At 44.8% G+C, this 26,265-nt stretch overlaps 1 protein-coding gene across 1 annotated transcript in view; it reads right to left on the reverse strand.

Annotated features, from left to right (window-relative positions):
- ATP8A2 (ATPase phospholipid transporting 8A2) overlaps positions 1–26,265 on the reverse strand; it is an 861,270-nt gene that overhangs the window by 718,591 nt on the left and 116,414 nt on the right. The window contains exon 2 of the mRNA XM_075851660.1: positions 16,799–16,943. Coding sequence (XP_075707775.1) covers positions 16,799–16,943 — 145 coding nt within the window. The remainder of the gene's footprint in view (positions 1–16,798; positions 16,944–26,265) is intronic.

Raw genomic sequence — 26,265 nt, forward strand, 5'->3', positions numbered from 1 at the left:
GGACCGGTTCTCTAAGATGGCGCATTTTATCCCGCTGACCGGCCTACCCTCTGCTCCTCGACTGGCAAGTCTCTTCATTCTGCACATCTTCCGCTTGCATGGCTTGCCTCTTCACATTGTGTCCGACCGGGGGGTTCAGTTTACCTCCAAGTTCTGGAGAGCCCTCTGTAAACTCCTGGATGTGAGTTTGGACTTTTCCTCTGCCTATCACCCCCAGTCCAATGGACAAGTTGAGAGGATCAACCAGGTCATGGAAAATTACCTCCGCCACTTCATCTCTTCACAGCACGATAACTGGGTACAGCTTCTTCCATGGGCGGAGTTTTCATACAACAACCACACAAGTGAGTCCACCACTTCCACTCCGTTTCACATCGTGTACAGTCAACATCCCAGAGTCCCTCTTCCTGTGTCGACTTCATCTCAGGTACCCGCTGCTGACTCTGCATATGGGGACTTCCTGCAAATCTGGCAACAGACCCGGTCCTCTATTTTACTGGCGGTCGAACGCATGAAGCGAAAGGCAGATACTAGGAGAAGAGAGCCGCCTCAGTATCTTCCGGGGACTAAAGTCTGGCTGTCCTCTCTGAACATTCGCTTGAGGGTACCCTCATACAAGTTCGCTCCCAGGTTCCTTGGTCCTTTCGAGGTCCTGCAACAAATTAACCCTGTCTCCTATAAGCTGCGGCTGCCTCCTACCCTCAGAATCCCTAACGCCTTCCATGTGTCCCTCCTGAAACAAGTGGTCCTGAACCGCTACAGCAAGACCTCTAGTTCCACAGTTGCTCCCAGCGGTCCTTCTGATGTATTTGAGGTAAAGGAGATCCTGGACCGCAAGAGAGTAGGAGGAAGGACTTTCTATTTGGTGGACTGGAGAGGGTTTGGTCCTGAGGAGAGGTCCTGGGAGCCAGAAGAGAACCTCAGTGCTCCTGCTCTTATTAAAAAGTTCCTCTCTCACTCTGGCCCCAAGAAGAGGGGGTGTAAGAGGGGGGATACTGTAGCGCCCATGGCCGCGGGCCGTCGGTTTTACTCACCTCCCGACGCCTGCAGCCATGGATCTGTGAGCGCTGGCCTCCGTCTCCCTCCTAGGAGATGCCAGCGCTCACTTCCGCTCCGTTCGGCTGGATCCCGTAGGGTGCGCGCGCACGCTCGCGCCCGGCCTTAAAGGGCCAGCGCGCGCAATTAGGAAATCGTCATCACCATCAACTGCCACAATTTCCTGGTCTATAAGAAGGCCCCTGGCCTTCTAATCCTTGCCTGAGCGTTGTTAGTCTTTCCCAGTCTGTCTCGCAAATGGTTCCGTAGTGTCTCCCGTTCCAGCTGTTACCCGTGCCCTGTTACCGTTCCTGTATTCCATGTTTTTCCTGTGCCTACCCGCGTTCAAGTGTCTTCTGCCACGTCAAGTGCCATCTGCCACGTCAAGTGCCATCTTCCACGTCAAGGGTCTTCTGCCACGTCAAGTGCCATCTGCCACGTCAAGTGCCATCTGCCACGTCAAGTGTCTTCTGCCACGTCAAGTGCCATCTGCCACGTCAAGTGCCATCTGCCACGTCAAGTGTCTTCTGCCACGTCAAGTGCCATCTGCCACGTCAAGTGTCATCGGATACTGCCCGCCACGTCTGGCGCCACTTGCCGCACCTGCCTCCATCCGTGCTGAAGCCACAGCCACCGCCCGGACTATTTCAGGTACCCAAGCATACTGTATGCCATTTACTTCTGCTTAGACTGTGACCTGGTCAGCTGCCTCCCCGCTACGGCGGAGCGGCCTAGTGGGTCCACATACCCTATGCCCATGACAGGGGGAGGAGGACCTCCAGCTCACCATTCGTTGGGTCTGGGAACAGACAGCGCCCGGATTCCCGCACGGCCAGCGGCAAACAACAAGAGAAAAAAGTGAACCACAATCCAGCGCTGGGTGAAAGTAAAAAGGAACTCCTGTTCCAATTTTATTGGTATAACAATAAAAAGAACTAAATAGGATAGTTCCGCGATGTGGAGAGTACAGGGATGAGTGATGGGTAAAGGATCAAAGTTTTCCTTGTTGGAATGTGCCTATGCGTTTCTGACACGTCTCGTGACCTTATTCATGAGTTCTGCATGGGTACTTAAGGTAGCGCACTAGGGGAAGGCAATAGTGGTCTCTGGACCGAGGGTGCTCGTCTGTCGAACCTCTTGAGTGCGCTTCCGGATTCTCATATCAACCCGAGTGGCTAACAGGATGAGGGCATCCAAGATAGAAGGAAGGTCGCGGGTCGCGAGTTCGTCCTTGATGTTAGAGGACAGTACCTGCTAGAAGGTCGCCACCAGTGCCTCATTTGTTCCAGGCCAGCTCGGCTGCCAGGGTACGGAAGGAGATAGCATACTCCCCTACTGTGGAACCCTCTTGCTTGAGGGTCAACAGAGTCGCTGCGGCAGAGGAAGTTCCACCCGGCTCCTCGAACATGGCACGAAAGGACTGCAGGAACAAGGCTAGGTCCGACGATACGGGTCCTTGTTGCTCCAAAATTGGGTTCGCCAATGCGAGGGCCTTGCCAGCAAGAAGGGAGATGATAAATGCCACTTTGGCCTCCTCGGAGGGGAAGAGATGAGCCCGTAGCCTAAAATGAACCGTGCATTGGTTAATAAATCCTCTACATGCTCTGGGATCACCGTCATAGCGAGGAGGAAGAGGCAGAGGAACTGTGGATCCGGAACAAACAGGAGGAGCAGCGGGCAGTGGTACAGCAACAGCCTCAGGAGGAAGTACCGGAGGTGGAACAGTGAGTAGATCCAGACGGACCAAGATAGAATTTACGGCCTTAAGGAGTTAATCCTGACATGTGCGTAGGTCATGCATCTCCGTCTGTATCTTCTGGACTGCGGGTTCCATGGCCTGAGCGTACTGTCACGGTCACAGGGTATGTGGACCCACTAGGCCGCTCCACCGTAGCGGAGAGGCAGCTGACCAGGTCTCAGTCTATACAAAAGTCTAATGGCAGTTCGTAACACACGGGTACCTGAACTAGTCCAGACGGTGGCTGTGGCTTCAGCACGGATGGAGTGTGGTGCAGCAGGTTGCACCAGACGTGGCGGGCAGTACAAGATGTGGCAGAAGACACTGGACGTGGAAGACACTGGTCGTGGCAGAAGACACAGGATGTTTCAGAAGACACTGGACGTGGCAGAAGACACTGGACGTGGCAGAAGACACTGGACGTGGCAGAAGACACAGGACATGGCAGAAGACACAGGATGTGGCAAACAACAGCAGATGCAGTAGGACACGACTCCAGCACTAGTAGGCACAGGGACAAGAACACACCACGGGATACAGGAACAGGTAACAGGGCACGGGTAACCACTGGAACTGGAAACACTAAGGGACCATTTGCAAGACAGACTTGGGATAAACTAACAACGCTCAGGCAAGGATCAGAAGCACTGTGGCCTTCGTATAAGCCAGGAAATCATGTGGATTGATGATTGTTTTCATGTGCGTGTGCTGGCCCTTTAAGAGCGGGCACAAGCGTGCACCCTACAGGACACAGCAGACCGGAGCAGAAGTGAGCACTGCCATCTCCTAGGGAGGAGATGGGGACCAGCGGCCACAGATCCATGGCTGCGGGCTTCGGGAGGTGAGTAAATTTGACGGCCCATGGCCATGGACGCTACAGTACACTACTAAGTATATATATATATACAGCAGTAGAACAAAGCTCAGTACATATATACAGCACCAGAGCAAAGCTCAGTACATATATACATGCCAGAATGAAGCTCGGTACATAAATACAGCACCAGAACCAAGCTCAATACATATATACAGCACCAGAACCAAGCTCAATACATAAATACAACACCAGAACTAAGCTCAGTACATATATACAGCATCAGAACCAATCTCAATACATATATATACAGCATCATAACCAAGCTCAATACATACATATATATATATATACACAGCAGCAGAACCAAGCTAAATACATATATACAGCAGCAGAACCAAGTTCAGTACATACACAGTTGAGTCACACACAGTTGACCACATACACAGTTGACCACCATCTAATATCCAGAGTAACCGCCATGTGCAGCACTGACAGCAGCTAGACGGGCTGGGAGTGGCTCAATAAAGTGATGGTAGGTTGTCTCAGGTATCTGCAGCCATGCTGACTGCAGTGCATCCCACATTTGCTGAAGGGTGCGTGGGAGAGGATCCATAGAGCGAACAAGATGATCGAGGTGGTCCCACAGATGCTCAATTTAGTTCAAGTCTGGCGAATTAGGGGGCCAGGGAAGTACTTGTAAATCTTGGTCGTGCTCTTCCAACCACTGTCGGACATTTCCAGCCGTGTGACATGTCGCATTGTGTTGCTGGAAGATTCCATCTGCCCCAGGGAAGACAAACAGCATCTATGGGTGGACGTGATCTGTAATGATGGATTCATACCGAAATCGGTTCAGAGTGCCTTCCACATGGATGAGTGGGCCCAGAGATTGCCATGAGAAAATTCCCCAGACCATAACGCTGCCGCCACCAGCTTGTGTTCTTCCAGCAATGGTTGCAGGGTGTTTGTTCTCTGATGTTTCTTGCCTGACACACCAACGTCTATCCGTTCTATGAAGCAGAAAACGTGACTCATCAGGGAAGGCAACCCTTTGTTAATCATTGGTGGTCCAATTCCTATACTGACATGAAATTTGAAGCCTTTTTTTCTGATGCACCTTCGTTAGCATAGGAGCAATAATCATCTGTCTGCTTTGGAGCCCCATACGCAGTAGGGTTTGCTGAAGTGTTGTTTTAGACACACGCCTCATAGCCCCCTGGTTGATTTTCACGGTGAGCTGCCATAGCAGCACGCGAACAGTTCACAAACTGTGCTGTTTGAGAAATACTGCCGCCCTTGGCCCGAAAGCCAATAATCATCCCTTTTTGCCACCCATGCAACATTGAGTGATATGTGTTCAGACAGCCTATCACACACCTTATATACCCACGAGACATCAGTTCCTTTCTAGGCTACATGCTGCCGACGTCGAAAGTAGGAGGTGGTCATAATAATGTGACTCAACTGTGTATATACAGCACAGAACCAAGCTCAGTACATATATACAACACAGAGCCAAGCTCAGTACATATATACAGCACCTGAACCAAGCTCAGAGCATAAATACAGCACCAGAACCAAGCTTAGTACATATATAGTGCACCAGAACCAAACTCAGAGCATAAATACAGTATTAGAACCAAGCTCAGTACATAAATACCCCACCAGAATAAAGCGCAGTACATAAATACCGCACCAGAACCAAGCTCAGTACATAAATACCGCACCAGAACCAAGCTCAGTAGATAAATACAGCGCCAGAACAAAGCCCAGTACATAAATACAGCACCAGAACAAAGCTCAGTACATAAATACTGCTCAGTACAGAGATCATTTGCAAATTCAGTTTAACCCTCAGGTTTGTAAGTTTTAAAACTACAGCTCCAAGCATTGCCTGAACAATGGTAAGGATATGCTGGGAGTTGCTGTTTTTAAAAAAAATAAAAAATTATACCACCCATCATCTCGCTGCAGATCCAACAGTAACTACAATACTAATTAGAGGCAGAATAAACATTTACATTAAGTGATTCACAAGTTACGTCTTCTCAGAGTCTAGTCGTTCTTTTTCTCTTTTCTTCTCCATCACGGTCCAGACCTCTATGATGATTTCTCCCGGCCACAGCCCATTTTTGCAGTTTGCCGCTCAGATGTCTTCAGCTTCTCACTTTTCAACATTTTCGCACCTATAAACAAAGATAAAATTCTCATGGTGCCACACACTACACTCCTAAATATAATAGCACCATACACTGCACCCCTGAATATAATAGCACCATACATTGTGTACCTGATTATAATAGCATCATACATTGTGCCCCCTATAGAGCCTCCTGTAGAAAGTGCCCCCCATAGAGCCTCCTGTAGATAGTGCCTCCCATAGAGCCTCCTGTACATACTGGACCCATAGATCACCCGGTAGATAGTGGCCCCCATAGATCTCCCTGTAGATAGTGTCCCACAAACAGCCCCTGGTAGATAGTGCCCCCCATAGAGCCTACTGTAGATACTGCCACCCCAGAGTCCCCTGTATATATGGCCCCCTGTAGATAGTGTAGATAGTGCCCCCTGTAGATAGAGCCCCTTGTAGATAATGCCAGTCGCACTGTTAACTAAAAAATAAAAAACTTTAACACTCTTTTGGCCACCTTCGATATAATGGGAGCCTATGGCTATGTTTGAAGTATGCGCCGGGAGCTTTCCCGACAAATGTGTAGGCTAAACACAGTGTAAAAGGGACCTAAGTATAACTATATGGATAAAAAAGGAGAAACAGAGAAAGCATTGATGATAATAATAATAAAAAAATTAGTCATCATCAGCAGCATCTGAATGTGGAAATTCATTCCAGCCTCTCAATTTAATTTGATCCTGCATTCATTTAAAAAAATCCTTTTTTCCTGGAGAACATATATTTTTATTAAAGGGGTTTTCCCATCTTGGACATTTATGGCATATCCACAAGATATGCCACAAAAGTCCGATAGATGTGGGTCCCGGCTCCAGGACCTGCACTTGACTCTAGAACAGGGCCCCATAAACCCCGTTCTAGCTTACTCAGCTCTCCTGCCTCCTGGACACTTCCTGGTTAGGTGGTCGGGAGTTACGGAAACAGCCGAGTGTTCGCTGAGTTACGCTGTTTCCGTATCTCCCATAGAAGTGAAAGGGAGTTACAGAGACAGCATAGCTAGAGTTAAGTGCAGGTCCTAGAGCCGGGACCCACATCTATCGGACTTTTATGGCATATCTTATGGATATGCCATAAATGTCCAAGATGGGAAAACCCCTTTAATAAAAATATATGTTCTCCAGGAAAAAAGGATTTTTTTTAACCGAATGCAGGATCAAATTAAATTGAGAGGATGGAATGAATTTCCACCCTCAGATGCTGTTTATGATGACTATTTTTTTTATTATTATTAATATTATTATTATCATCAATGCTTTCTCTGTTTCTTCTTTCTTATCCATATAGTTATACGTAGGCCCCTTTAAAGGGGAAAACTCCTTTAAAGTAATTTTTTCGCAAGATGCAGAAGTCAACTATGGTCCGGACAAAAAAAAAATGGCTTATTATTAAGTATATGTTCACATGAGGCAGATTTTCTGCAGAAAACATTCAGATGTATCATTATAGCTGCTCTTGGTTTACAATCCTATCGCCGATTTATGCCTTGCCAAAAAACAGTCCTCATCAGTCCCTCTCTCCTTGCCTCACCCATGTACAGCTCCCATGCACTTTTCACATTCGTCAGTCAACTTAACCCATCCCATCCCACTGCCCAACATAAAAAACACTCTCATAAATCACAGAACCATCTGCTGTCTCTCTCCATTCTCCTGCTACTAGCTGAAGAGGACATCTCTCCCAACCCTGGTCCTCCCTTTTCTTCTGCCAAGCTCAACCACTTACCCGTCACACATAGAAACCCTGCAAATCTTCTTGCCATTCCTTGTACGTCTTCTCCTGTCTCTTTTAACTGTGCTCTCTGGAACTCTTGGTCCGTGTGCAACAAACTCCCCTTTATTCATGACTTATTTCTTTCTAACTCTCTCAACCTCCTGGCTCTTACAGAAACATGGCTACACCTGTCTGACACTGCTTCCCCTTCTGCTCTATCTTATGGTGGTCTCCAGTTCTCTCATGCCCCCAGACCTGAGAACAGGCAGGGTGGAGGAGTAGGTATACTTCTTTCTCCACACTGCACTTTTCAGGTCATTCCCCCGGTCCCCTCACTCACATTTCCCTCTTTTGAAGTCCACACCCTCAGACTCTTTCACCCTTTCTCCCTCCGAGTGGCAGTTGTCTACCGCCCCCCAGGCTCACCCCGCCAATTCCTGGATCATTTTGTTGCCTGGCTTCCACAATTTCTATCCTCTGAAACACCCACTCTCATCATGGGTGACTTCAACATCCCAATTGATAACCCAATCTACTCATCTGCCTCCCAGTTTCTATCTTTAACCTCGTCCCTAGCTTTGTCACAACTTACTAACTCTCCTACACATGAGGACGGGCATTCACTTGACCTGGTCTTCTTCCGGCTCTGCTCAGTTTCTGACTTTATTAACTCTCCTCTCCCGCTTTCTGACCACAATCTTCTCTCCTTTACTATCAAATATTCTCTGCCTCCTCAGGTCATGCCTACCTGTCAGACATACAGAAATCTACATGCCATCAACACTGTGAAACTCATAGACAGTCTACAGACCTCATTGTCCCCTATCTCTTCCCTCTCCTGTCCCAATCTGGCTGCCAAACTTTACAATAACACTCTCAAAAATGCATTGGATGAAGCAGCCCCCCCTACACTCCGAACCACCCGACAAAGACGACGACAACCCTGGCACACGCCTCAATCCCGCTTTCTTCAGCGGTGCTTGAGATGTGCCGAACGACTGTGGAGAAAATCGCATTTGGATGCAGATTTCCTCCATTACAAATTTATGCTCAAAACGTACAACTCTGCCCTTCACCGAGCCAAACAAGTCTATTTCACTTCTCTCATCTCCACACTATCTAATAATCCAAAACGCCTCTTTGATACTTTTCACTCCCTCCTTAGTCCTAAAGTGCAGACGCCGATCACAGATCTCTGTGCTGAAGACCTGGCCAATTATTTTAAAGTTAAAATGGACAACATCCGGCATGATATTCTCTCCCAGTCCCCTAGTAACATCGATCCCCTTCCCTCCCGCACTCCCTCTTCTTGACTCTCAGAATTTGACCCAATAACTGAAGAAGAAGTCTCGAGGCTCCTCTCTTCTTCTCCTCTCTTCTTCTCGTCCTACTACCTGCCCTAGTGATCCTGTCCCCTCACACCTCCTCCAGTCCCTCTCCCCAGCTGTCACTGGTCACCTGACTAAAATATTTAACCTCTCTCTTTCCTCTGGTATCTTTCCCTCCTCTTTTAAACATGCCATTATAAACCCATTACTGAAAAAACCAACTCTTGACCCATCCAGCGCTGCTAACTACCGACCAGTCTCTAATCTGCCCTTCATCTCCAAACTCCTGGAACGCTTGGTCTACTCTCGCCTTATCCGCTATCTCTCTGCTAACTCCATTCTAGACCCCTTACAATCTGGTTTCCGCACTCAACACTCCACAGAAACTGCCCTTACTAAAGTCTCAAATGATCTCTTGGCGGCTAAATCGGACGGTAAATCATCTCTCCTGATTCTTTTGGATCTCTCTGCAGCCTTTGACACTGTAGACCACAAACTCCTACTTAACATGCTCCACTCTATTGGCCTAAAGGACGCGGCTCTCTCTTGGTTTTCCTCCTATCTCTCTGACCGCTCGTTCAGTGTGTCATTTGCTGGTTCCACCTCTTCTCATCTTCCCCTTGCTATCGGGGTTCCTCAGGGATCAGTCCTAGGTCCGCTTCTCTTTTCTCTCTACACAGCCCCTATTGGACAAACCATCAGCAGATTTGGCTTCCAGTACCATCTCTACGCTGATGACACCCAATTATATACCTCTTCCCGTGACATCACCCCTGCTCTAATCCAGAACACCAGTGATTGTCTGTCTGCTGTCTCTAACATCATGTCCTCACTATATCTGAAACTGAATCTTTCTAAAACTGAGCTCCTTGTGTTCCCACCATCTACTAACCTCCCTAAACCTGATGTCTCCATCTCTGTGTGTGGCACTACCATCACTCCTAAGCAGCACGCCCGCTGTCTGGGAGTTATTTTTGACTCAGATCTTTCCTTTACTCCTCACATACAATCACTTTCACGCTCCTGTCAGTTTCACCTCAAAAACATCTCCATAATCCGCTCTTTTCTTACGGAGGAAACCGCCAAAACTCTCATTGTTGCTCTGATTCACTCTCGTCTTGACTACTGTAACTCATTACTAGTCGGTCTTCCCCTCACTAAACTCTCCTCTCCAATCTATCCTCAATGCAGCAGCCAGGCTCATCTTTATGACCAACCGCTACACCAACGCCTCTACCCTGTGCCAGTCACTGAACTGGTTGCCCATCCCCTTCCGAATAAAATTCAAACTTATTACTCTCACCCACAAAGCTCTCCACAGTGCTGCACCTCCTTACGTCTCCTCCCTCATCTCTGTCTACCACCCTACTCGGGCTCTACGTTCTGCCAACGACCTTAGATTAAAATCCTCCATAATCCGAACCTCCCACTCCCGTCTCCAAGATTTCTCTCGTGCTGCACCCGTCCTCTGGAATGTGCTACCCCAGACAATCAGATTAACTCCCAATATCCACAGTTTTAAACGTGCCCTGAAAACACATCTATTTAGACAGGCCTATAACATTCCCTAATCAGACTCCTTTCCATGGCCCTCCTTTTAGATTAGTCATCAGAATAAGATTCCCTCACACTCCTTCTCTTCATGTCCGTCATACACGGATACTGGCTGGTGACCGGATCATGCAGCTTTATGTTACCACCGCATGTGTATAAAAATGGCCGGACCATTGTACAGAACAAACACTGTTACACTTTGTGTCTCCCTTATTTCCTCATAGATTGTAAGCTCTTGCGAGCAGGGTCCTCACTCCCCAGGTTTGAATTGTAAATGAACTTTGTCACTATGTAATGTCTGATATTGTTTGTTTCATGTTCCCTCTAAATTGTAAAGTGCTGCGTAATATGTTAGCGCTATATAAATAAAGATTATTATTATTATTATTATTATTATTATTCAGTTGCAGACATTACTGCCAGAAAGCTGTGACATGTGAATCTACTCTGAGATCTCCTTCACAAAAAGATTTTTGTGAAATTTCAAAATGCATGTAAAAAAAAAAAAAAAAAAGGTGCAATATCAAGTGTCTAAAATTATGTTTTTGAGTTCATGTCATTTTGTACCGGTGTTTTTCCAGGCGTTTTTTAAATTTCTATTAAAAAGCCTGTGGAGAAAAATGCCTGAAAAAAACACCATACCTAAAGCATGCTGCTAGACTGTTAACTAACATCTGGCTGCAGTGTTTCAGCCCCTACCCCAACAAAAAAAAAGGGGTGTGAAAAACGTTACGGAAAACGCTGCCAAACGCTGCATGTGTGAAATCGACAGAGACGATTTGTCCTATGGGAACTCTTGCTGCTTGTCAACATTTAGCATGGCCCTAAGGTTATCCTCAGGATTTCTTCACACACAGATATTTTCTGGCGTTTTAAACTACATCAATAAATGCATCTAAAGAGGTTATTAAAATGTAACATGCATTTTAACGCCAGGATCACACACATAGTATTGATGCAGTTTTTGGAGCAGTTTTTAGCTCCGTTTTATAAGCCAAGCCAGTAGTGGATGCAAGAGGAAAAGAAGGCATAAAGAAAAGACTGATGCATCTCTTTGCTTTTGTGTCCACTTCTGAGTTTGGCTAAAAAAAATTGGGGCAAAAACTTCCAAAAACACTGCATCAAAGCTATGTGTATGATCATGGCCTTAGAATTAGTTCACATGGGGTGGATACGCTGCATAAAATGTACACAGCATATCCGCCCCGGTGGCTGCAGGTAATTCCGGGCAAAAAAACGCACCAAATTGTGGTGCAGTTTTTCACCCAGAATGTCCGCTATGCTAAACTGCAGCATTAGCCGGCCGGCCAGGATGACGTTTCATCCCAGGAGACCGCTGCAGCCTGTGATTGGCTGCGGCGGCGGTCACATGAGATAAAACGTCATCCAGGCCGGCCTCCTGGGTTGAAGTTTTATCCCATGTGACCGTTGTTACAGCCTGTGATTGGTAAAACGTCATCCGTGGAGGCCGGCTTGCAGAACGTCAGAGGTAATCGCTGCGATTCTGCTGCAAAAGTCGCAAAACACTTGGCTGTTTGTTGCGGGTTTTAGATCCCTATTGAAATCAATCGGGAAAACCCATAACAAACTACCGGCGATTCTGCAACCACAATTGACATGCTGCAGCTTAAGAAACCGCACCGCAGGTCAATTTATGTGCGGAATTTCCGCATATCACGTACGCAGCGTGAGGATGAGATTTCTTGAAATCTCATCCACTCCTCTGCTACTGTATTATGCTGCAGCTTTTCAGCAACTAAATACTTTTCGGAAAATACGCAGTATTTATGCCACGTATGGACTAGCCCTTAGGGCGTTTTTATTGGTGATTTTGGTGGCATTTTTCCGTTTTTTTCTGGCATCATACCCAGAGCGTGCTGTGTTTGGAAGAAAACGCTACTGACCACAAAGTTGCCACAAACAAAAACGCAGTTGTATGTAGTATGTAGTGTATTTTATATTTCACTATAGACTTTAATGTAACATCTGGCTGCACAAAACATGCACCATGAAAAGATGAATAAAAACGTCATAAAAAAACACCATGAATGACGCATAAAAATGCAACAAAACACTGTGTGAAACCAGCCATACTCAGATTGCACTGGTACTTTGTATCTCACTTGGTATCTAGTATTAATAAATAAATAGCTATTTCCAATGCATTGTTATTACTGGAATCACTCCCTTTACACGTGTACCGATATCCTTGTATTTATAGTCTCATCTAATAAACTTTACTATACGAATCAGCAAGAAATCCTTGTGACTTTTCTTACGCTTATAGTTACTCTTATATTTTCCATTGTCCATTATAATGAATTAAACATGAACAAACTCTGCATCCTGTAGGGTGTATAATGTGCAATTTAAAGGGCTTGTCCAGGATACAATATATTACAATGTGTCAAAACCTTCTGTCCTTTCTTCAATAAACTTTATTTATAAAGTCAAGTCCCAGGTATAATCCTTTACAATACAAGAACATAAAAGTCGCCATCTACAGGTCTGCCTCATTCTCTTCCACACTCCGTAGCTAAATATCAACTATTACCCTTCATTTGGATTTTCTGTCACCAAACATAACCCATGATCTTAGGACATCTATAATGTACCCTAACAAACAGAAGTTAGTGGGAGCACTTGAGTCCACTAAATGCATGACGGATCCATTGATCAAGGGCCAAAAGTATTAGCACTATATCTAAATTAACAAGCTGGAATGTTCTTGGCAATCAAATGCCTCCAGACGGCTCACACTCAGAAGAAACCCTCCCAGTGCCTTGGACAGGCCAAGCAATTTGCATATTTTAGGCTTAAAGGGGTATTCCCACCTTGGACATTTTTGGTCTATCCACAGGTAATGCCATAAATGTCAGAGAGCAGTGGGTCCAACCCACGGGACCTGCACCTGTCTCTAGAACAAAGCCCCCGGACCCCGTTCTACTTTCTACCAAAGTCTCTGAGCTCCAGCCACTGTCTGACAAGGTGGCTGGGTTTTTCAGAAACAGGCGAGCGCTTTGCTACACTATTTCCAGAACTCCCATAGAAGTGAATGAGAGTTATGGAAACAGCGTAGCACAGCAAGCTACACTGTTTCCGGAACTCGGGAGCTACAGAAACAACGTAGCTTGCTGTGTTATGGTGTTTACATAATTCCCATTTAGTTCTATAGAAGTTTCGGAAAACAGAATATAAAAACGCACTCGGCTGTTTCCGGAAAACCCAGCCACCATGTCAGACAGAATCAGAAGGTAGGATGTGGGTCTGGGAGTCCGTTTGAGAGATAGGAGCAGGTCCCAGAGATGGGACCCGCATCTATCGTAGATTTATGTAAGAGACGGGAATACCCCTTTAAGAGCTATTGCCCACGGTCATATCACAGACTCATCACGGCCAGGACGAGGAGTAGGCAGAGTAGGCAGTCGCCTAAGGCACCTTGGAGAAAGGAGGGACAATTTATGGCTAAAAAAAAAAAGACACTCTGTCTTTAAATTAATTTGAACAACCAGTTGGACGCTGCATCTGAACAAATGATGACGCTGTAAGTTCTGGGGTCAAGTTCATTGTCCGTTAGACATGTATCATGCTGAAATTCAGGGAACAAGGGTGGGGCACATTATGCAACCCCGTACAAATGGGGAAAGGGAAGAGAGGAAAGTGTGTGGTCATGTAATATATAACTTTTATTTGTTTGATTAAAATAGACAATAAAGGATAAAAGTTCCAATTAGTGCAACTGGGTATATGTGAGTGAGCCCCAAACTCACATTTCCTGTAGGCCAAATAGACAATGTGACATGTGTATATCACTGTTGCTGTAAACCACAATGTAAATAGCACGTGAGTGCTGTGCTACCGTGCAACTGGCATGCAGCACTGTCTGAATGAGGTCCAGACAGTGCGATCTCCCGCAGCGGCGCTCCCCTAGTTTGAGCAGAGTGGCAGTGTGGGGGATGCCATCTGGAACTGATGCACGACCGGAGTGTAATGCTGCAGCGATGCCCCAGCGATGTCGAGCTAGGGCAGCGTTGCAGGACAACTGTCCGGTATTATGGGCTGGAGTCCGGACGGTGCAGATTCCAGCAACGGTGCTCCGTCTTGGTCAGCAGTGCGGGGGGTGCCGTCCGGAACTGCAAACCGAATTGGCCTATAGGGAATGTGCGTTTGGGGGTCACTCACATATATCCAGTTGCACTAATTGGAACATTTATCCCTTAATGTCTATTTTAATCAAACAAATAAAAGTTATATATTACAAGACCACACACTTTCCTCTCTTCCCTTTTACCATTTGTACATACTTATCTAGGTGGTGCACACCAATGTGGTCTATCTTTCACATACTTTATGTGTGATTGGTGGCCTCTCATTCATTACCTTGCATTATGCAACCCCTAACTTGGTCACCAAGCCTGATCACCCCTGCATATTGTACGGCTATCTATGAGGCCTTACTGTACCTCCTGTGTCACTGATTTCTTACTAAGACACACAGAGTTTTTGACTTCATATATCCATGAGAAAAATAAATTGTGAACATGTTCCATCAGATGTCGTATTATAGAGATATTCTCACCTGGCGACTCCTTACAAGTTTCATGCACACGGCTCTTCGGTGTGCATGAGGCTTTACTTGAGGTCTCCGTATAGTGGAGTAGGGGCCATGTATTGGGTGTAGGTGCATCTACTAAATTCTACTTCGTACAGCATCTTATGGGTGAATCTGCACGCTGCGGAATTGCTGCTTATTTTCAGTGTGAATCCCGCACTGAAAATCTGCAACAATTTACAGTCCAATATACGTGAATGTAGTGGGAAAAATTAGCGCGTAATTGAAGACATGTTGCAGATTTTCTAATCGCGGATTTGTTACAAATTTCCACTGCAGATTTCTCCCTTTGCAATCAATAGGGTTGAAATCCGCTCCAAAATTCATTGTATTTAGCCAGTCTTATTTATTGCATGAGGAAAAGGTATTCAACTGTATTGCACTTGTTTCAATGGTGCTGGAATTCAAGGGGGAGAAATTGCTACAGAAACCTCAGCTTCTAGATGCAGAGATAACATTTTGTGCTAGAACTGCTTCCAGGTGCAGTAGTAGTAGTGCAGCCCCAGCACTACCAGGACATGTGAACATCCCCTTATGCTGTAGCAATTCTTCAACTGGACGTTAGTACAATTTTATTATAGAATTTTGTCCACGTCTGAGCAATGTACAGTACCAGAATAAATGACTAGTTTATTCATCGTACTTCACAGTAAATTAACGCTAGTGATCCCCAAATACATGCCATGAAAATTATAGATAACAACATGCAACCACGATGTATTATAATAATGCAGTGGCTTGTATATTTCATCAACCATGTCTATAGGGCTTGGGATATGAACCATTTGTATAGTTTTCGGGTTATTACAGATAGTATTGTTGCACATACAAATACATGCCTGAACCGGACATCCCGTTGTGCCCCTACTAGGGATCCTCCTTTATTAGCTAAAACTAGGAGCTGTATCCTGGCATAATTCTTGGCATGGTGGGCCATAGCGCATTTAGTAAAACCAATAAACGAGATGGATGTCCATTCGTTTCAAGGACCTTGTGGTCATGGTTTACTCTGGGCATTGGCATTGCAAGCCCAGGTGGTAGACAGGTGAATGTAGTGGCTCCCTGTGATCAGTTTCTAGCAAGTGACCCACAATATGAAGAGAGGTCATCTAAACCAGTCAATCCCTGTATGAACTATTATAAATGATAATAATGATGAGACTTCAAGAAGTTTGAAGCGACATGGTGTAAACTAGAATATGCGTGGTACTACAGAATTGAGCTAATAGCCCTGGGCACAGAGAGGGCATGAACGTTGTAATGTGCTGTCGGAGTCCGTTTGGCCACCAAAGCCCAGATGTCAGTCATCCCCCATATGTTTACACACGTCCATATAATTTTATAGACCTGATGAGCGCTGTCTGCAGCTGCTTCATATAATCACTGTATGTGTGTAAATAAATATATCATGTCCATACATTGAGTCACCCCTTTAGGGTACATAATGGAGCAGTGATCTCTATAGAGTATAGTATGAAGGCTCTGTCTATGTGGCTTGTCCCCAGTAACAATAATAACAATAAACATACAGTTGATAATAACTTGCAACAATGTTGCATTACATTGGTATACCGTACACTATGTATCATAATACAGGTGCAGGTGTATATAAATATTATACTACATGATTTCATGACATATCTACATAGAATCTGCATTTAATAACTTGTATGCTAGGAGTGAGTTGCACTAAGTATAAGAAGTTTGGAGCAGACTGGGTCATATTGCAGCATCATAATACAGAGCATTAGTAGCGCCCATCATGTGCATGTGGCATGTGGGTGAGGAAGGATGGGGTAAGGGCACTTCTTACCTGACCCTGTTGTCTCTGAACTTGGATGTCTGGGGTTGATTGATGAGGATGATGCGGGCAGCTGCCTCCACCTGGTCAGCACTGGACGTGGCTCCGGACATCTCATCATCTGCCTTCTTGTAACCAGAAGAGGAGTAGACTGGACCTGCACACAGATTACAAAGCTGTGATCATGGGGGCTGATATACAGGGAGGGGGCAGATGGCACACAGGAGGCTGGTGAGCACAGAGGAGTGGCTGGGAGGAGGCAGGAGGCACCAGGGAGGGAGGCACCACTATAGGAGCACTGGATGAGAGATGCAGAGGGTGGAGAGGCAGCACTACAGGCACAGGAGGGAGGAGGAGACAGCAGCACTGAGCACTGGAGGAGATTCCCTGCTCTGGAGAGAGCTGATGATGATGATGATGATGATGCTGGGGTCATCCAATCTTATCCCTGCCTATTACCAGCCACTACAGAGCTGGGGAGGATGGGGTTAATCTACACCAACAATGGTGGGTAAGGACCTCACACAACTGGCACAGGCTGGCACACTATCACTGACATAGAATGGCACACAGCAGATACATACAAAGATGCAATAGTCACGGGTGGCACAGCATTTACAAAGATGTCACTGGCACACAGCAGAAATAAATCTATCACTGACATAGAATGTCACACAACATATAAGTACAAGGTGGTAATTGTCACAAGCTGGCACACAGCATTTAGAAAGATATTACTGGCACATAACAGAAATAAATCTATTACTGACATAGGAAGCCACAGCATATAAGTACAAGGATACAATTGTCACAGGCTGGCACACAACACACACAAACCTATCACTACAAATATGGTATTGTCACAGGCTGTCACACAATATATACAAACATGCTACTGGCAAAGAGCACTTATAGATCACAGGCACAAACTGACAGACGGACATGTCAGTGTCATAGCTGGAACACAGTTTACCATTGTCACAGGCTGCATATAAAAGTACTGTGTATTACTGGGCCACATAACTGGCATAGGCTGACATTGCCTGGCACAAAGCATATACAAATATACCGTTGTCACTGGCTGGCACACACAATATACAAATATATCAGTGGCCACAGAACATATTAGTGTGTGTGTATATATATATAATGTATATAATGTATAATTAACGCAGAATGGCACATATCCCATACAAAGTTATCAGTTTACATCTATATAAAGATAATGGCACACACTTGTACACAATGCTTACTAACCTATCACTATATAAAAAAATAACATCACAGGCACACATTGTGCAAAAAACATTTACTGCCCTAGGATGGCACAAAGAACATATGGAACTCTTACTAGCACTGTATGACACAGACACATATCAATCAAAGACTGGCAAACAGTATTTATAACATGTTGGCACTGTATAATACCCAGTATATCAACATATCACTGTCACAGGATGGATGACCCCCCTATTAAACAACAACAACACATATACGATAGCAACTTTTTACTGGCATACAGTTTACGGAGACCACGATGCTGAAGTTGGTTTCTTATTCAGCTGTTTCTTATTCACATTTTTTGATTATTTTTTTTTTTCGTTTTTTTAAGAACATATTAAATGAAAAACTTATATTAATAATAAAATATATTGCACTGAGCTGGCCAGAGGTGAAAAGACTTTAAAACGAGCTGGCAAAAAATGGGCATCAAAGTGGGCACTACATAGTGATATATAGAGTTAAATGACATTAGGCCACTCATTTCACACTGCCAACATAAAGAGAGGAATGCCCCGCATCAAAAGCAGTAGAGTACAGCCTGACCCGAACAGGTTCTGGGCATGAAAGATGGCATCAAAGTGGGTGGATGGACACTTTTTCCAGATTTGAATAAGTAACTGGTATTATCGTACAGAGACCTGTGTCGCTTGCACATGATATGCAACACAACACATACCACTCTATCACCAGCACATGCTGGCACTCACAATATTCCTAAACATGTCCCACTGTATTGTTTAAACCAATCACTATTACAGCCAATCACTGGCACACAGTATATCAAACCTAGAATTGACAGGTTGGCACAGTACATAGCAATTTGTCTCATTCCCCTATACTGCCGCATAGTTTATATAAACATATCACTATCCCAGGCTGGCACACAGTACAAATAAACCTATCACTGGCACAAACTGACACTTAGCTAAAAATATACAAAAAGGTAACAATGCAAAAACTAACAAACAAAAGATGCTCCCAGCCCCCACTTACATTATCACTGTCAGCAGCCTTTTCTACATTAGCTCTGTTGAATGGAGAGGATTAAAGGATTTTTGGCTCCGTTAACTCAAAAAAGATACAGAGCTCAACATTAAATATCAGAAGATTCACGGAGGACGAGATATATAAAAAGATAAATGCAGCAGTTATTTCATTGTGCACGGTAATAGCTCTTAAGATAATGCTCTAGGTTTATGTGCAGTCCTATGTAAAACTACAGATGAGACATTTTAAAATCACCATGTCTAGTGACAAATTACAAACTCAGCCCTGCTACATCTGTACATTTACAGCTCTGCACCAAAGGCAGACTGCAGACTGGACATTTATTTTTAGTAATAGGCCCTTATGTAAAAGCAAGGCAATGCCTGATCAATAATGCAAAACCAAATGGAATATGACTTGGCAGAATTACCCTAGGACATTGTATGTTGACAAAAAGCTGAAGGACCAAGGACAGGCCCTAAACAATGATTATCTATCCCAGGGGCCCCTGGCTGTAATACAATATATGAGGCAGCAATTCCACTACAAAGTGAAACACTTATTAATAGTTCTTATAAATAGAGGGCACAGGTTGGGGTGTTTTATAATGAGGGTGTATATGTGTATCTCCGCTTAAATTATCCCCAGTAGTTAACATGGTCTAAAATAGAACTGTCAACCTCAATAAATGGGCATTCAGGAAGCCGCGAAAACCACTTCTGCATTTTGAAAAGTAAAGTGTTACAGTAATTACACCAGACTGCGATATTGATCTGTATGAAAAAGTAGTCTGAAGGCTTCATCCTTCCATTGCCACACTTTAGGCGCCACCAACTGACTATAAGCAATATCATTATTGCACTGGGGTTCCTTGGACCCACCAGAGGAAAGCCTATTCTTTATCTATACAGAACATGTGCATGACCACTTTTAATGACATCGTAAATTTTGTTGTTATCATTACACACAGGACATACACTACCTGACCATCACACCTATTGTAAAGGATTTGCCAGACACAGCTTCTGTGTCAACGCCCGTGGGCAATCAGTCTGCACCTGCTCCTATGTCTGTGAGACTGACTCCATCTTCCACCACTCAGGATGGCAGGCTTAGGAGTGGGAGAGCCTATCACAGCCTGGCCAGACGGAGCTAGTTCCGCCCACTGTCTATTTATACCTGCCTTTCCTGTTCCTCCTTTGCCTGTGATTCTTCTATGCTTGTTTCCTGGCTTGCTGCTGCTGCTTGTACTACTCATCCTCTGCTTGTTATTGACCTTGGCTTTCTGACCACTCTCCTGCTCAGCGTTTTGTACCTCGCTCTCTCCTGGTTTGACTCGGCTCGTTCACTACTCTTGTTGTTCACGGTGTCTCCGTGGGCAGCTGCCCCGTTTCCCTAGTTTCTGTGTACCCTTGTCTGTTTTGTCTGTCTTGCACTTACTGAGGGTAGGGACCGTCGCCCAGTTGTACCCCGTCGCTTAGGACGGGTCGTTGCAAGTAGGCAGGGACTGAGTGGCGGGTAGATTAGGGCTCACCTGTCTGTCTCCCTACCTGTCATTACACCTATATGAGCTTGTTGGACATCCCATTCCAAAATCATCAGCATTATTATGGAGTTGGGTGCCCTTTTGTGGCTATAACATCCTCCAATCTTCTGGGAAGGCTTTCTACAAGATTTTAGATTTTTGTGGGAATTTTTGATGAGGTTGAGGACAGGGATCTGTGCAGTTACTCAAGTTCTTCTACACCAAATTCCTCACACCATGTCTTATGGACCTGTCCATGCTGGGACACAGTCATGCTGGAACAATAAAAGGCCTTCCCCAAACTGCTGCCAAAAAGTATAATACGTACAATTGTCCAAAATGTCTTTGTATACTGTAGCATTAACATTATCCTTCACTGAAAGAGAAAGGTACCAAACCCTAAAGAACATCCCCACACCATTATTCCTCCTCCACCAAATTTTACAGTAGGCACCATACATTCCATTAGGTAGCGTTCTCTGTTCCTCCATCAGGCTGCCAGATAGAGAAGAGTGATTCTTCACTCCACAGAACACGTTTCCACTGCTCTAGAGTCGTGTCGATGTGCACCACTCCAGCCGACGCTTGACATTGTATTGTACATGGTGATCTTAGGCTTGTGTGCAGCTGCTTGACCTTAGAAACCCATTTTATGAAACTCCGGACACAGTTCTTGTGCTGATATCACTTCTGGAGACAGTTTGGAAGTGTGTAGTGAGTAATACAACAGAGGATTGGCGAATTTTACCCACCACGCACTTCACCACTCGATGGCTGAGCTCTGTGAGCTTGCGTGGTCTACCGCCAGGGGGGTGAGCTTTTGTTACACCTAGCTGCATCCACTTCACAATTATAACACTTACAGGGGACCAGGGCAGATCAAGCAGATCAGAAATTTCACAAACTGACAAGTGGCAAAGGTGGCACCCTATGATGTGCCACGTATAAAGTCCCTAAGCTCTACGATCAATGCTACTACCAATGTTTGTCTATGGAGTTTGCATGGCTGTGTTTGATTCTAGGAACCTGTTTTCAATGGGTGTGGCTGAAACCCCTGAACTCAATAATTAGGAGGAGTGCCACATACCTTTTTGCCGTATAGTGTTACAACTCAAAACCACAAAAAAGGCCATACTTACTAGGTGGGTGGGTGGGTGAAAACCCGTTCCCAGCAGGGCGCAGACAGGTCAAAAAATGCTGCAGAAGGAGGGTGCACTACACTAACACTGACACTCATTTATCGCACACCTTTGAGCACTTAGTTCGCCACTCCCCTCAAGACTAGTGGGAGTGGCTATCACTATTTAATGCACCCTCCTTCTGCAGCATTTTTTGACCTGTCTGCGTCCTGCTGGGAACGGGTTTTCACCCACCCACCCACCTAGTAAGTATGGCCTTTTTTGTGGTTTTGATTTTATCTATGTCCCATTTTTTCTGCTAGTGTTACAATTCAGAAGCTTGGGAAAGCTTGGTGTCTACCTCTATGTTATTTCTGATGGCAGCCATATTATTTATCATCATCTTTTCCCAATAACAGCTATATATACAGTTAGGTCCAGAATTATTTGGACAGTGACACAAGTTTTGGCATTTTAGCTGTGGATGTCGCTTCACAGTACAGATGGACAATGACCCAAAACATACTGCGAAAGCAACCCAGGAGTTTTTTAAGGCAAAGAAGTGGAATATTCTGCAATGGCCAAGTCAATCACCAGATCTCAAGCCGATCGAGCTGCATTTCACTTGCTTAAAGGGGTTGTCCGAGATACCATCATATTTTCAAAAACCCCTTTAATGCATGTAATTTATAAATGTAAATACATTTGTAATATACTTACAGTTTCCAGATCCAGCCGTGGAGAACTTGACGGGTGACGTCACTCTCTGCTCTGGCTCTGCCACTTTGTTGATCTTGAATTCTTTGCCGGGTATACGACATGTCACTTGTGACGTGGTGTATATCGGCTTGCTCTGTTGTAACGCGCATGCGCGGCCCCTGCTGTTATCTCGAGAACAGCAGGGACCGCGAGAACAGCAGTGACCGCATGTGCGTTACGGGCTGTGAAGCAGAACAAGCCGATATACACCACGTGACAAGTGACGTGTCGTATACCCGGCAAAGAATTCAAGATCAACAAAGCGGCAGAGCCAGTGCAGAGAGTGACGTCATCAGTCAAGTTCCCCACGGCAGGATCTGGAAACGGGGCCACTTTGGAAAACGTAAGTATATTACAAATGTATTTACATTTATAAATTACATGCATTAAAGGGGTTTTTGAAAATATGATGGTATCTCAGACAACCCCTTTAAGACAAAACTTAAGGCAGAAATATCCACAAACAAGCAACAACTGAAGACGCCGCAGTAAAGACCGGGCAAAGCATCACAAAGGAGGAACCCCAGCGTTTGGTGATGTCCATGGGTTCCAGACTTCAGGCCGTCACTGCCTGCAAAGGATTCTCTACAAAGTAATAAAAAAAACACTTTATTTATGATAATGTTAATTTGTCCAATTACTTTTGAGCCCCTGGAATGAGGAGGCTGTGTAGAAAAATGGTTGCAATTCTTAAACGCTTCACAGGATATTTTTGTTCAACCTCTTGAATTAAACCTGAAAGTCTACACTTCAATTGCATCTCAGTTGTTTCATTTCAAATCCAATGTCGTGGCAGCAGAGCCCAAATCATGAAGATTGTGTCACTGTCCAAATAATTCTGGACCTAACTGTATATGTGTGTATGTATGTAATAATCAACGTTTATATAAGTATATATATATATAGGAAATACAATACAAATTATTTGTGACACTACAAGCTGCTTACTGGGATTTAGGCCTGATTTACACGAGCGTGTGCGTTTTGCGCACGCAAAAAACGCGGCGTTTTGCGTGCGCAAAAGGCACTTAACAGCTGCGTGTCATCAGCGTATGATGCGCGGCTGCGAGATTTTCTCGCAGCCGCCATCCTTTTGACACTCCGTTTGGATGTTTGTAAACAGAAAAGCACGTGGTGCTTTTCTGTTTACATTCAGAGAATGACAGCTGTTGCGTGACTTCAATGGGTGCGTGATGCGCAAAAACCGCAGAAATATAGAACATGTCGTGAGTTTTACGCTGCGCAAAACTCACGGACTGTCTGCACTGCCCCATAGCCTAATATAGGTGCGTACGACACGCGTGAAAAGCACGTGCGTCGCACGTGCGTATATTACGTTCGTCTAAATGATGCCTTAGCAGGAACGTTTGCGCTACATATTGTTTGCACAAGTTGATGTATTATGTGACAGGTTCACCTCATCTCCTCTATTGCACAAGCGCAGGACTTTTGGCTAGTGAATTGCGCAGTAACTTGGTGAGAACGCCGCTATCAACTATAAGGAACCATTGACCGTGCTCCCTTTTCTCCACCAGGTAATTAATGCTTTTTGCTAGTCTTATTTTGAAATGTACACATTTTGTTATGTTTGGGACATGTGAATAGAGCTATATAAGGACCCGGTAGATTAACAGACATGAAAGGCTTGTCCACACGTAACGGATTTGCTGCGGAAAATTTCCACCACATTTATGCACCAACTAGCAGACAATCCGCTACGGAAAATACGCATCATTTCATGCATTTTTTACTGCGGAAAATGCAGATTTTTCCTGCGTTTTTTTTGGTGCGTTTTTTTTCAAGGTAATGGAGACACTGTGTGATGGATATATTTTTTTCTGTGATGTCATTTCCACCCCCTGCCGTCCACAAATACGCAGCAATTCCGTTACGTGTGGACAAGCCCTAACCCTGATGAAGCCGCAGTATAGTTGGCGATACGCTTGGGGCTTGTAGGGACCATGCCTCCCTGCTATTCCTTTCTTATATTGGTTTTCTGCCCTTTTAGGGCAGTTTTTGATGCTGTATTATTTTTGCACTTTCATACTTTTATATAAGTAGGATACGTTCTACCAGTATTTGCCATTTCTAATGTATTTTTTTTTGTTTGTCCTTGGTGCTTATTTTGATATTACATACATATTTATTCTTTTTCTTTTATCTGATTTCAATAAAAGATTGATTCTTTCTGTATATTTTTTGCACATTTGCATATTTTCACACACTTTTCTTTGCTGCTGGCCTCATGTATGTTTTTGGTGTGCGTCAAATAAATTGTTTGTTTGGTGCCCGCCTTCATTCCTGATTACAATAAAAACTAGGGGTAACCATCAATACCCCAACCAGGTAAGGAATAGGAAAGCCAAGGTAATCAACAATATATTCTGCCAAAATTGTGAGAAGAAGAATTCAAATAAAAGATATAACTAAGAAAACGGGCTGATTCACCTATGTCCGGCCCTCCAGTCTCTTTTTCCACTGACGTAGTACAAAACTGCCGGAGGGAAACCCATAGTTCCCTGTGCGGTGAGTTTTGTGTCTGTTGGCATTATTTGTCTCTCTGAGCAAGACAGAGATTCATTGCATGCAAAGTTTCTTTGTCTGTCTTTGGACACCGGAGAAGTGCACAAAGTGCAAACCATCAGTTGAGCTCAGCTCAGGTTAAGCCCAACTGATATATGTGAACTAGCACTAAATTTGAATTTATGATAACAAAGGGGTAATGAGGTTTCAGCAAATATAATTTGTTGTAAAGCGAAACGATATACACTATTCCAGTTTGTTTTCTGTATCCATTCCTCAACGTTTTAAGATCTCTGCTTGCTGTTATTTAACTGGAGTTTTTATTGTTTATTTCCAATGGATTACAAATCTGTCCTGGTCATGTGATGATCATACAGGTTCTTTTTTTATTAAGGTTACACATGTGTCATCAGAAGTTTGTCTTTTAACCCCTTCCCGACATTTGTCGTATGGATACGTCATGGAAGTGCTTCCCGCATTTTGCTGTATCCATACGACAAATGGTTGACACCGGCTCAGAAGCTGAGTCGGTGCCACCATCACCGGATGTCAGCAGTATCTTACAGCTGACATCCGGCTATATTGGCGGGGACCGAAATTAGCTCCGATCCCCGCCATTAACCCCTTAAATGCAGCGCTGCATTTAAGCTGTTTGTAGCTCATTGGAACCCCAGCAATGAAATTGCAGGGGTTCCGGTGGCTGCAATGGCAACCGGAGGCCTAATACTGGCCTCCCGGCCTGCCTAGCACGGAAGCATTCCAGGACCGCCCGGCGGCGGAGCCTGAAAGGCTTCCGTAGCCGACGGCAAGATGGTGCCGGCTTAGGAGCTGAGCCAGCGTCATCATCGGTGGATGTCAGCTGTATGTTACAGCTGACATCCACCTGTGTTGGCAGGAACAGGAGCTAGCTCCGAATCCTGCCATTAACCCCTTCGATGCAGCGATCGCTGCATTTTAGAGGTTGCTAGCAGATCGCCAGCTCTGATTGCATGGTATGGCAACAGGAGACCTAACAATGGCCTCCTGCTCTGCCATTACAGAAGCCGATTAGGCCCCGCCTAATCAGCTTGCTGTCAGTAAATGACTGACAGATCTAATACATTGCACTACACAGGTAGTTCAATGTATTAGAAAAAAAAACATCTGACAGTTGGAACTTCAGGTCCCCTAGTGGGACTTGAAAAAAAGTGTAAAAAAAAAAGTTTTAAAACATATAATAAAAGTTTCAAGTAATAAAATAAAACACAATTGCCCTGATCCCTTATCAAGTCCTTTATAATTGA

Source organism: Rhinoderma darwinii, chromosome 2 (genome assembly GCF_050947455.1).
Source record: "Rhinoderma darwinii isolate aRhiDar2 chromosome 2, aRhiDar2.hap1, whole genome shotgun sequence".
Classification (NCBI taxonomy): domain Eukaryota; kingdom Metazoa; phylum Chordata; class Amphibia; order Anura; family Rhinodermatidae; genus Rhinoderma; species Rhinoderma darwinii.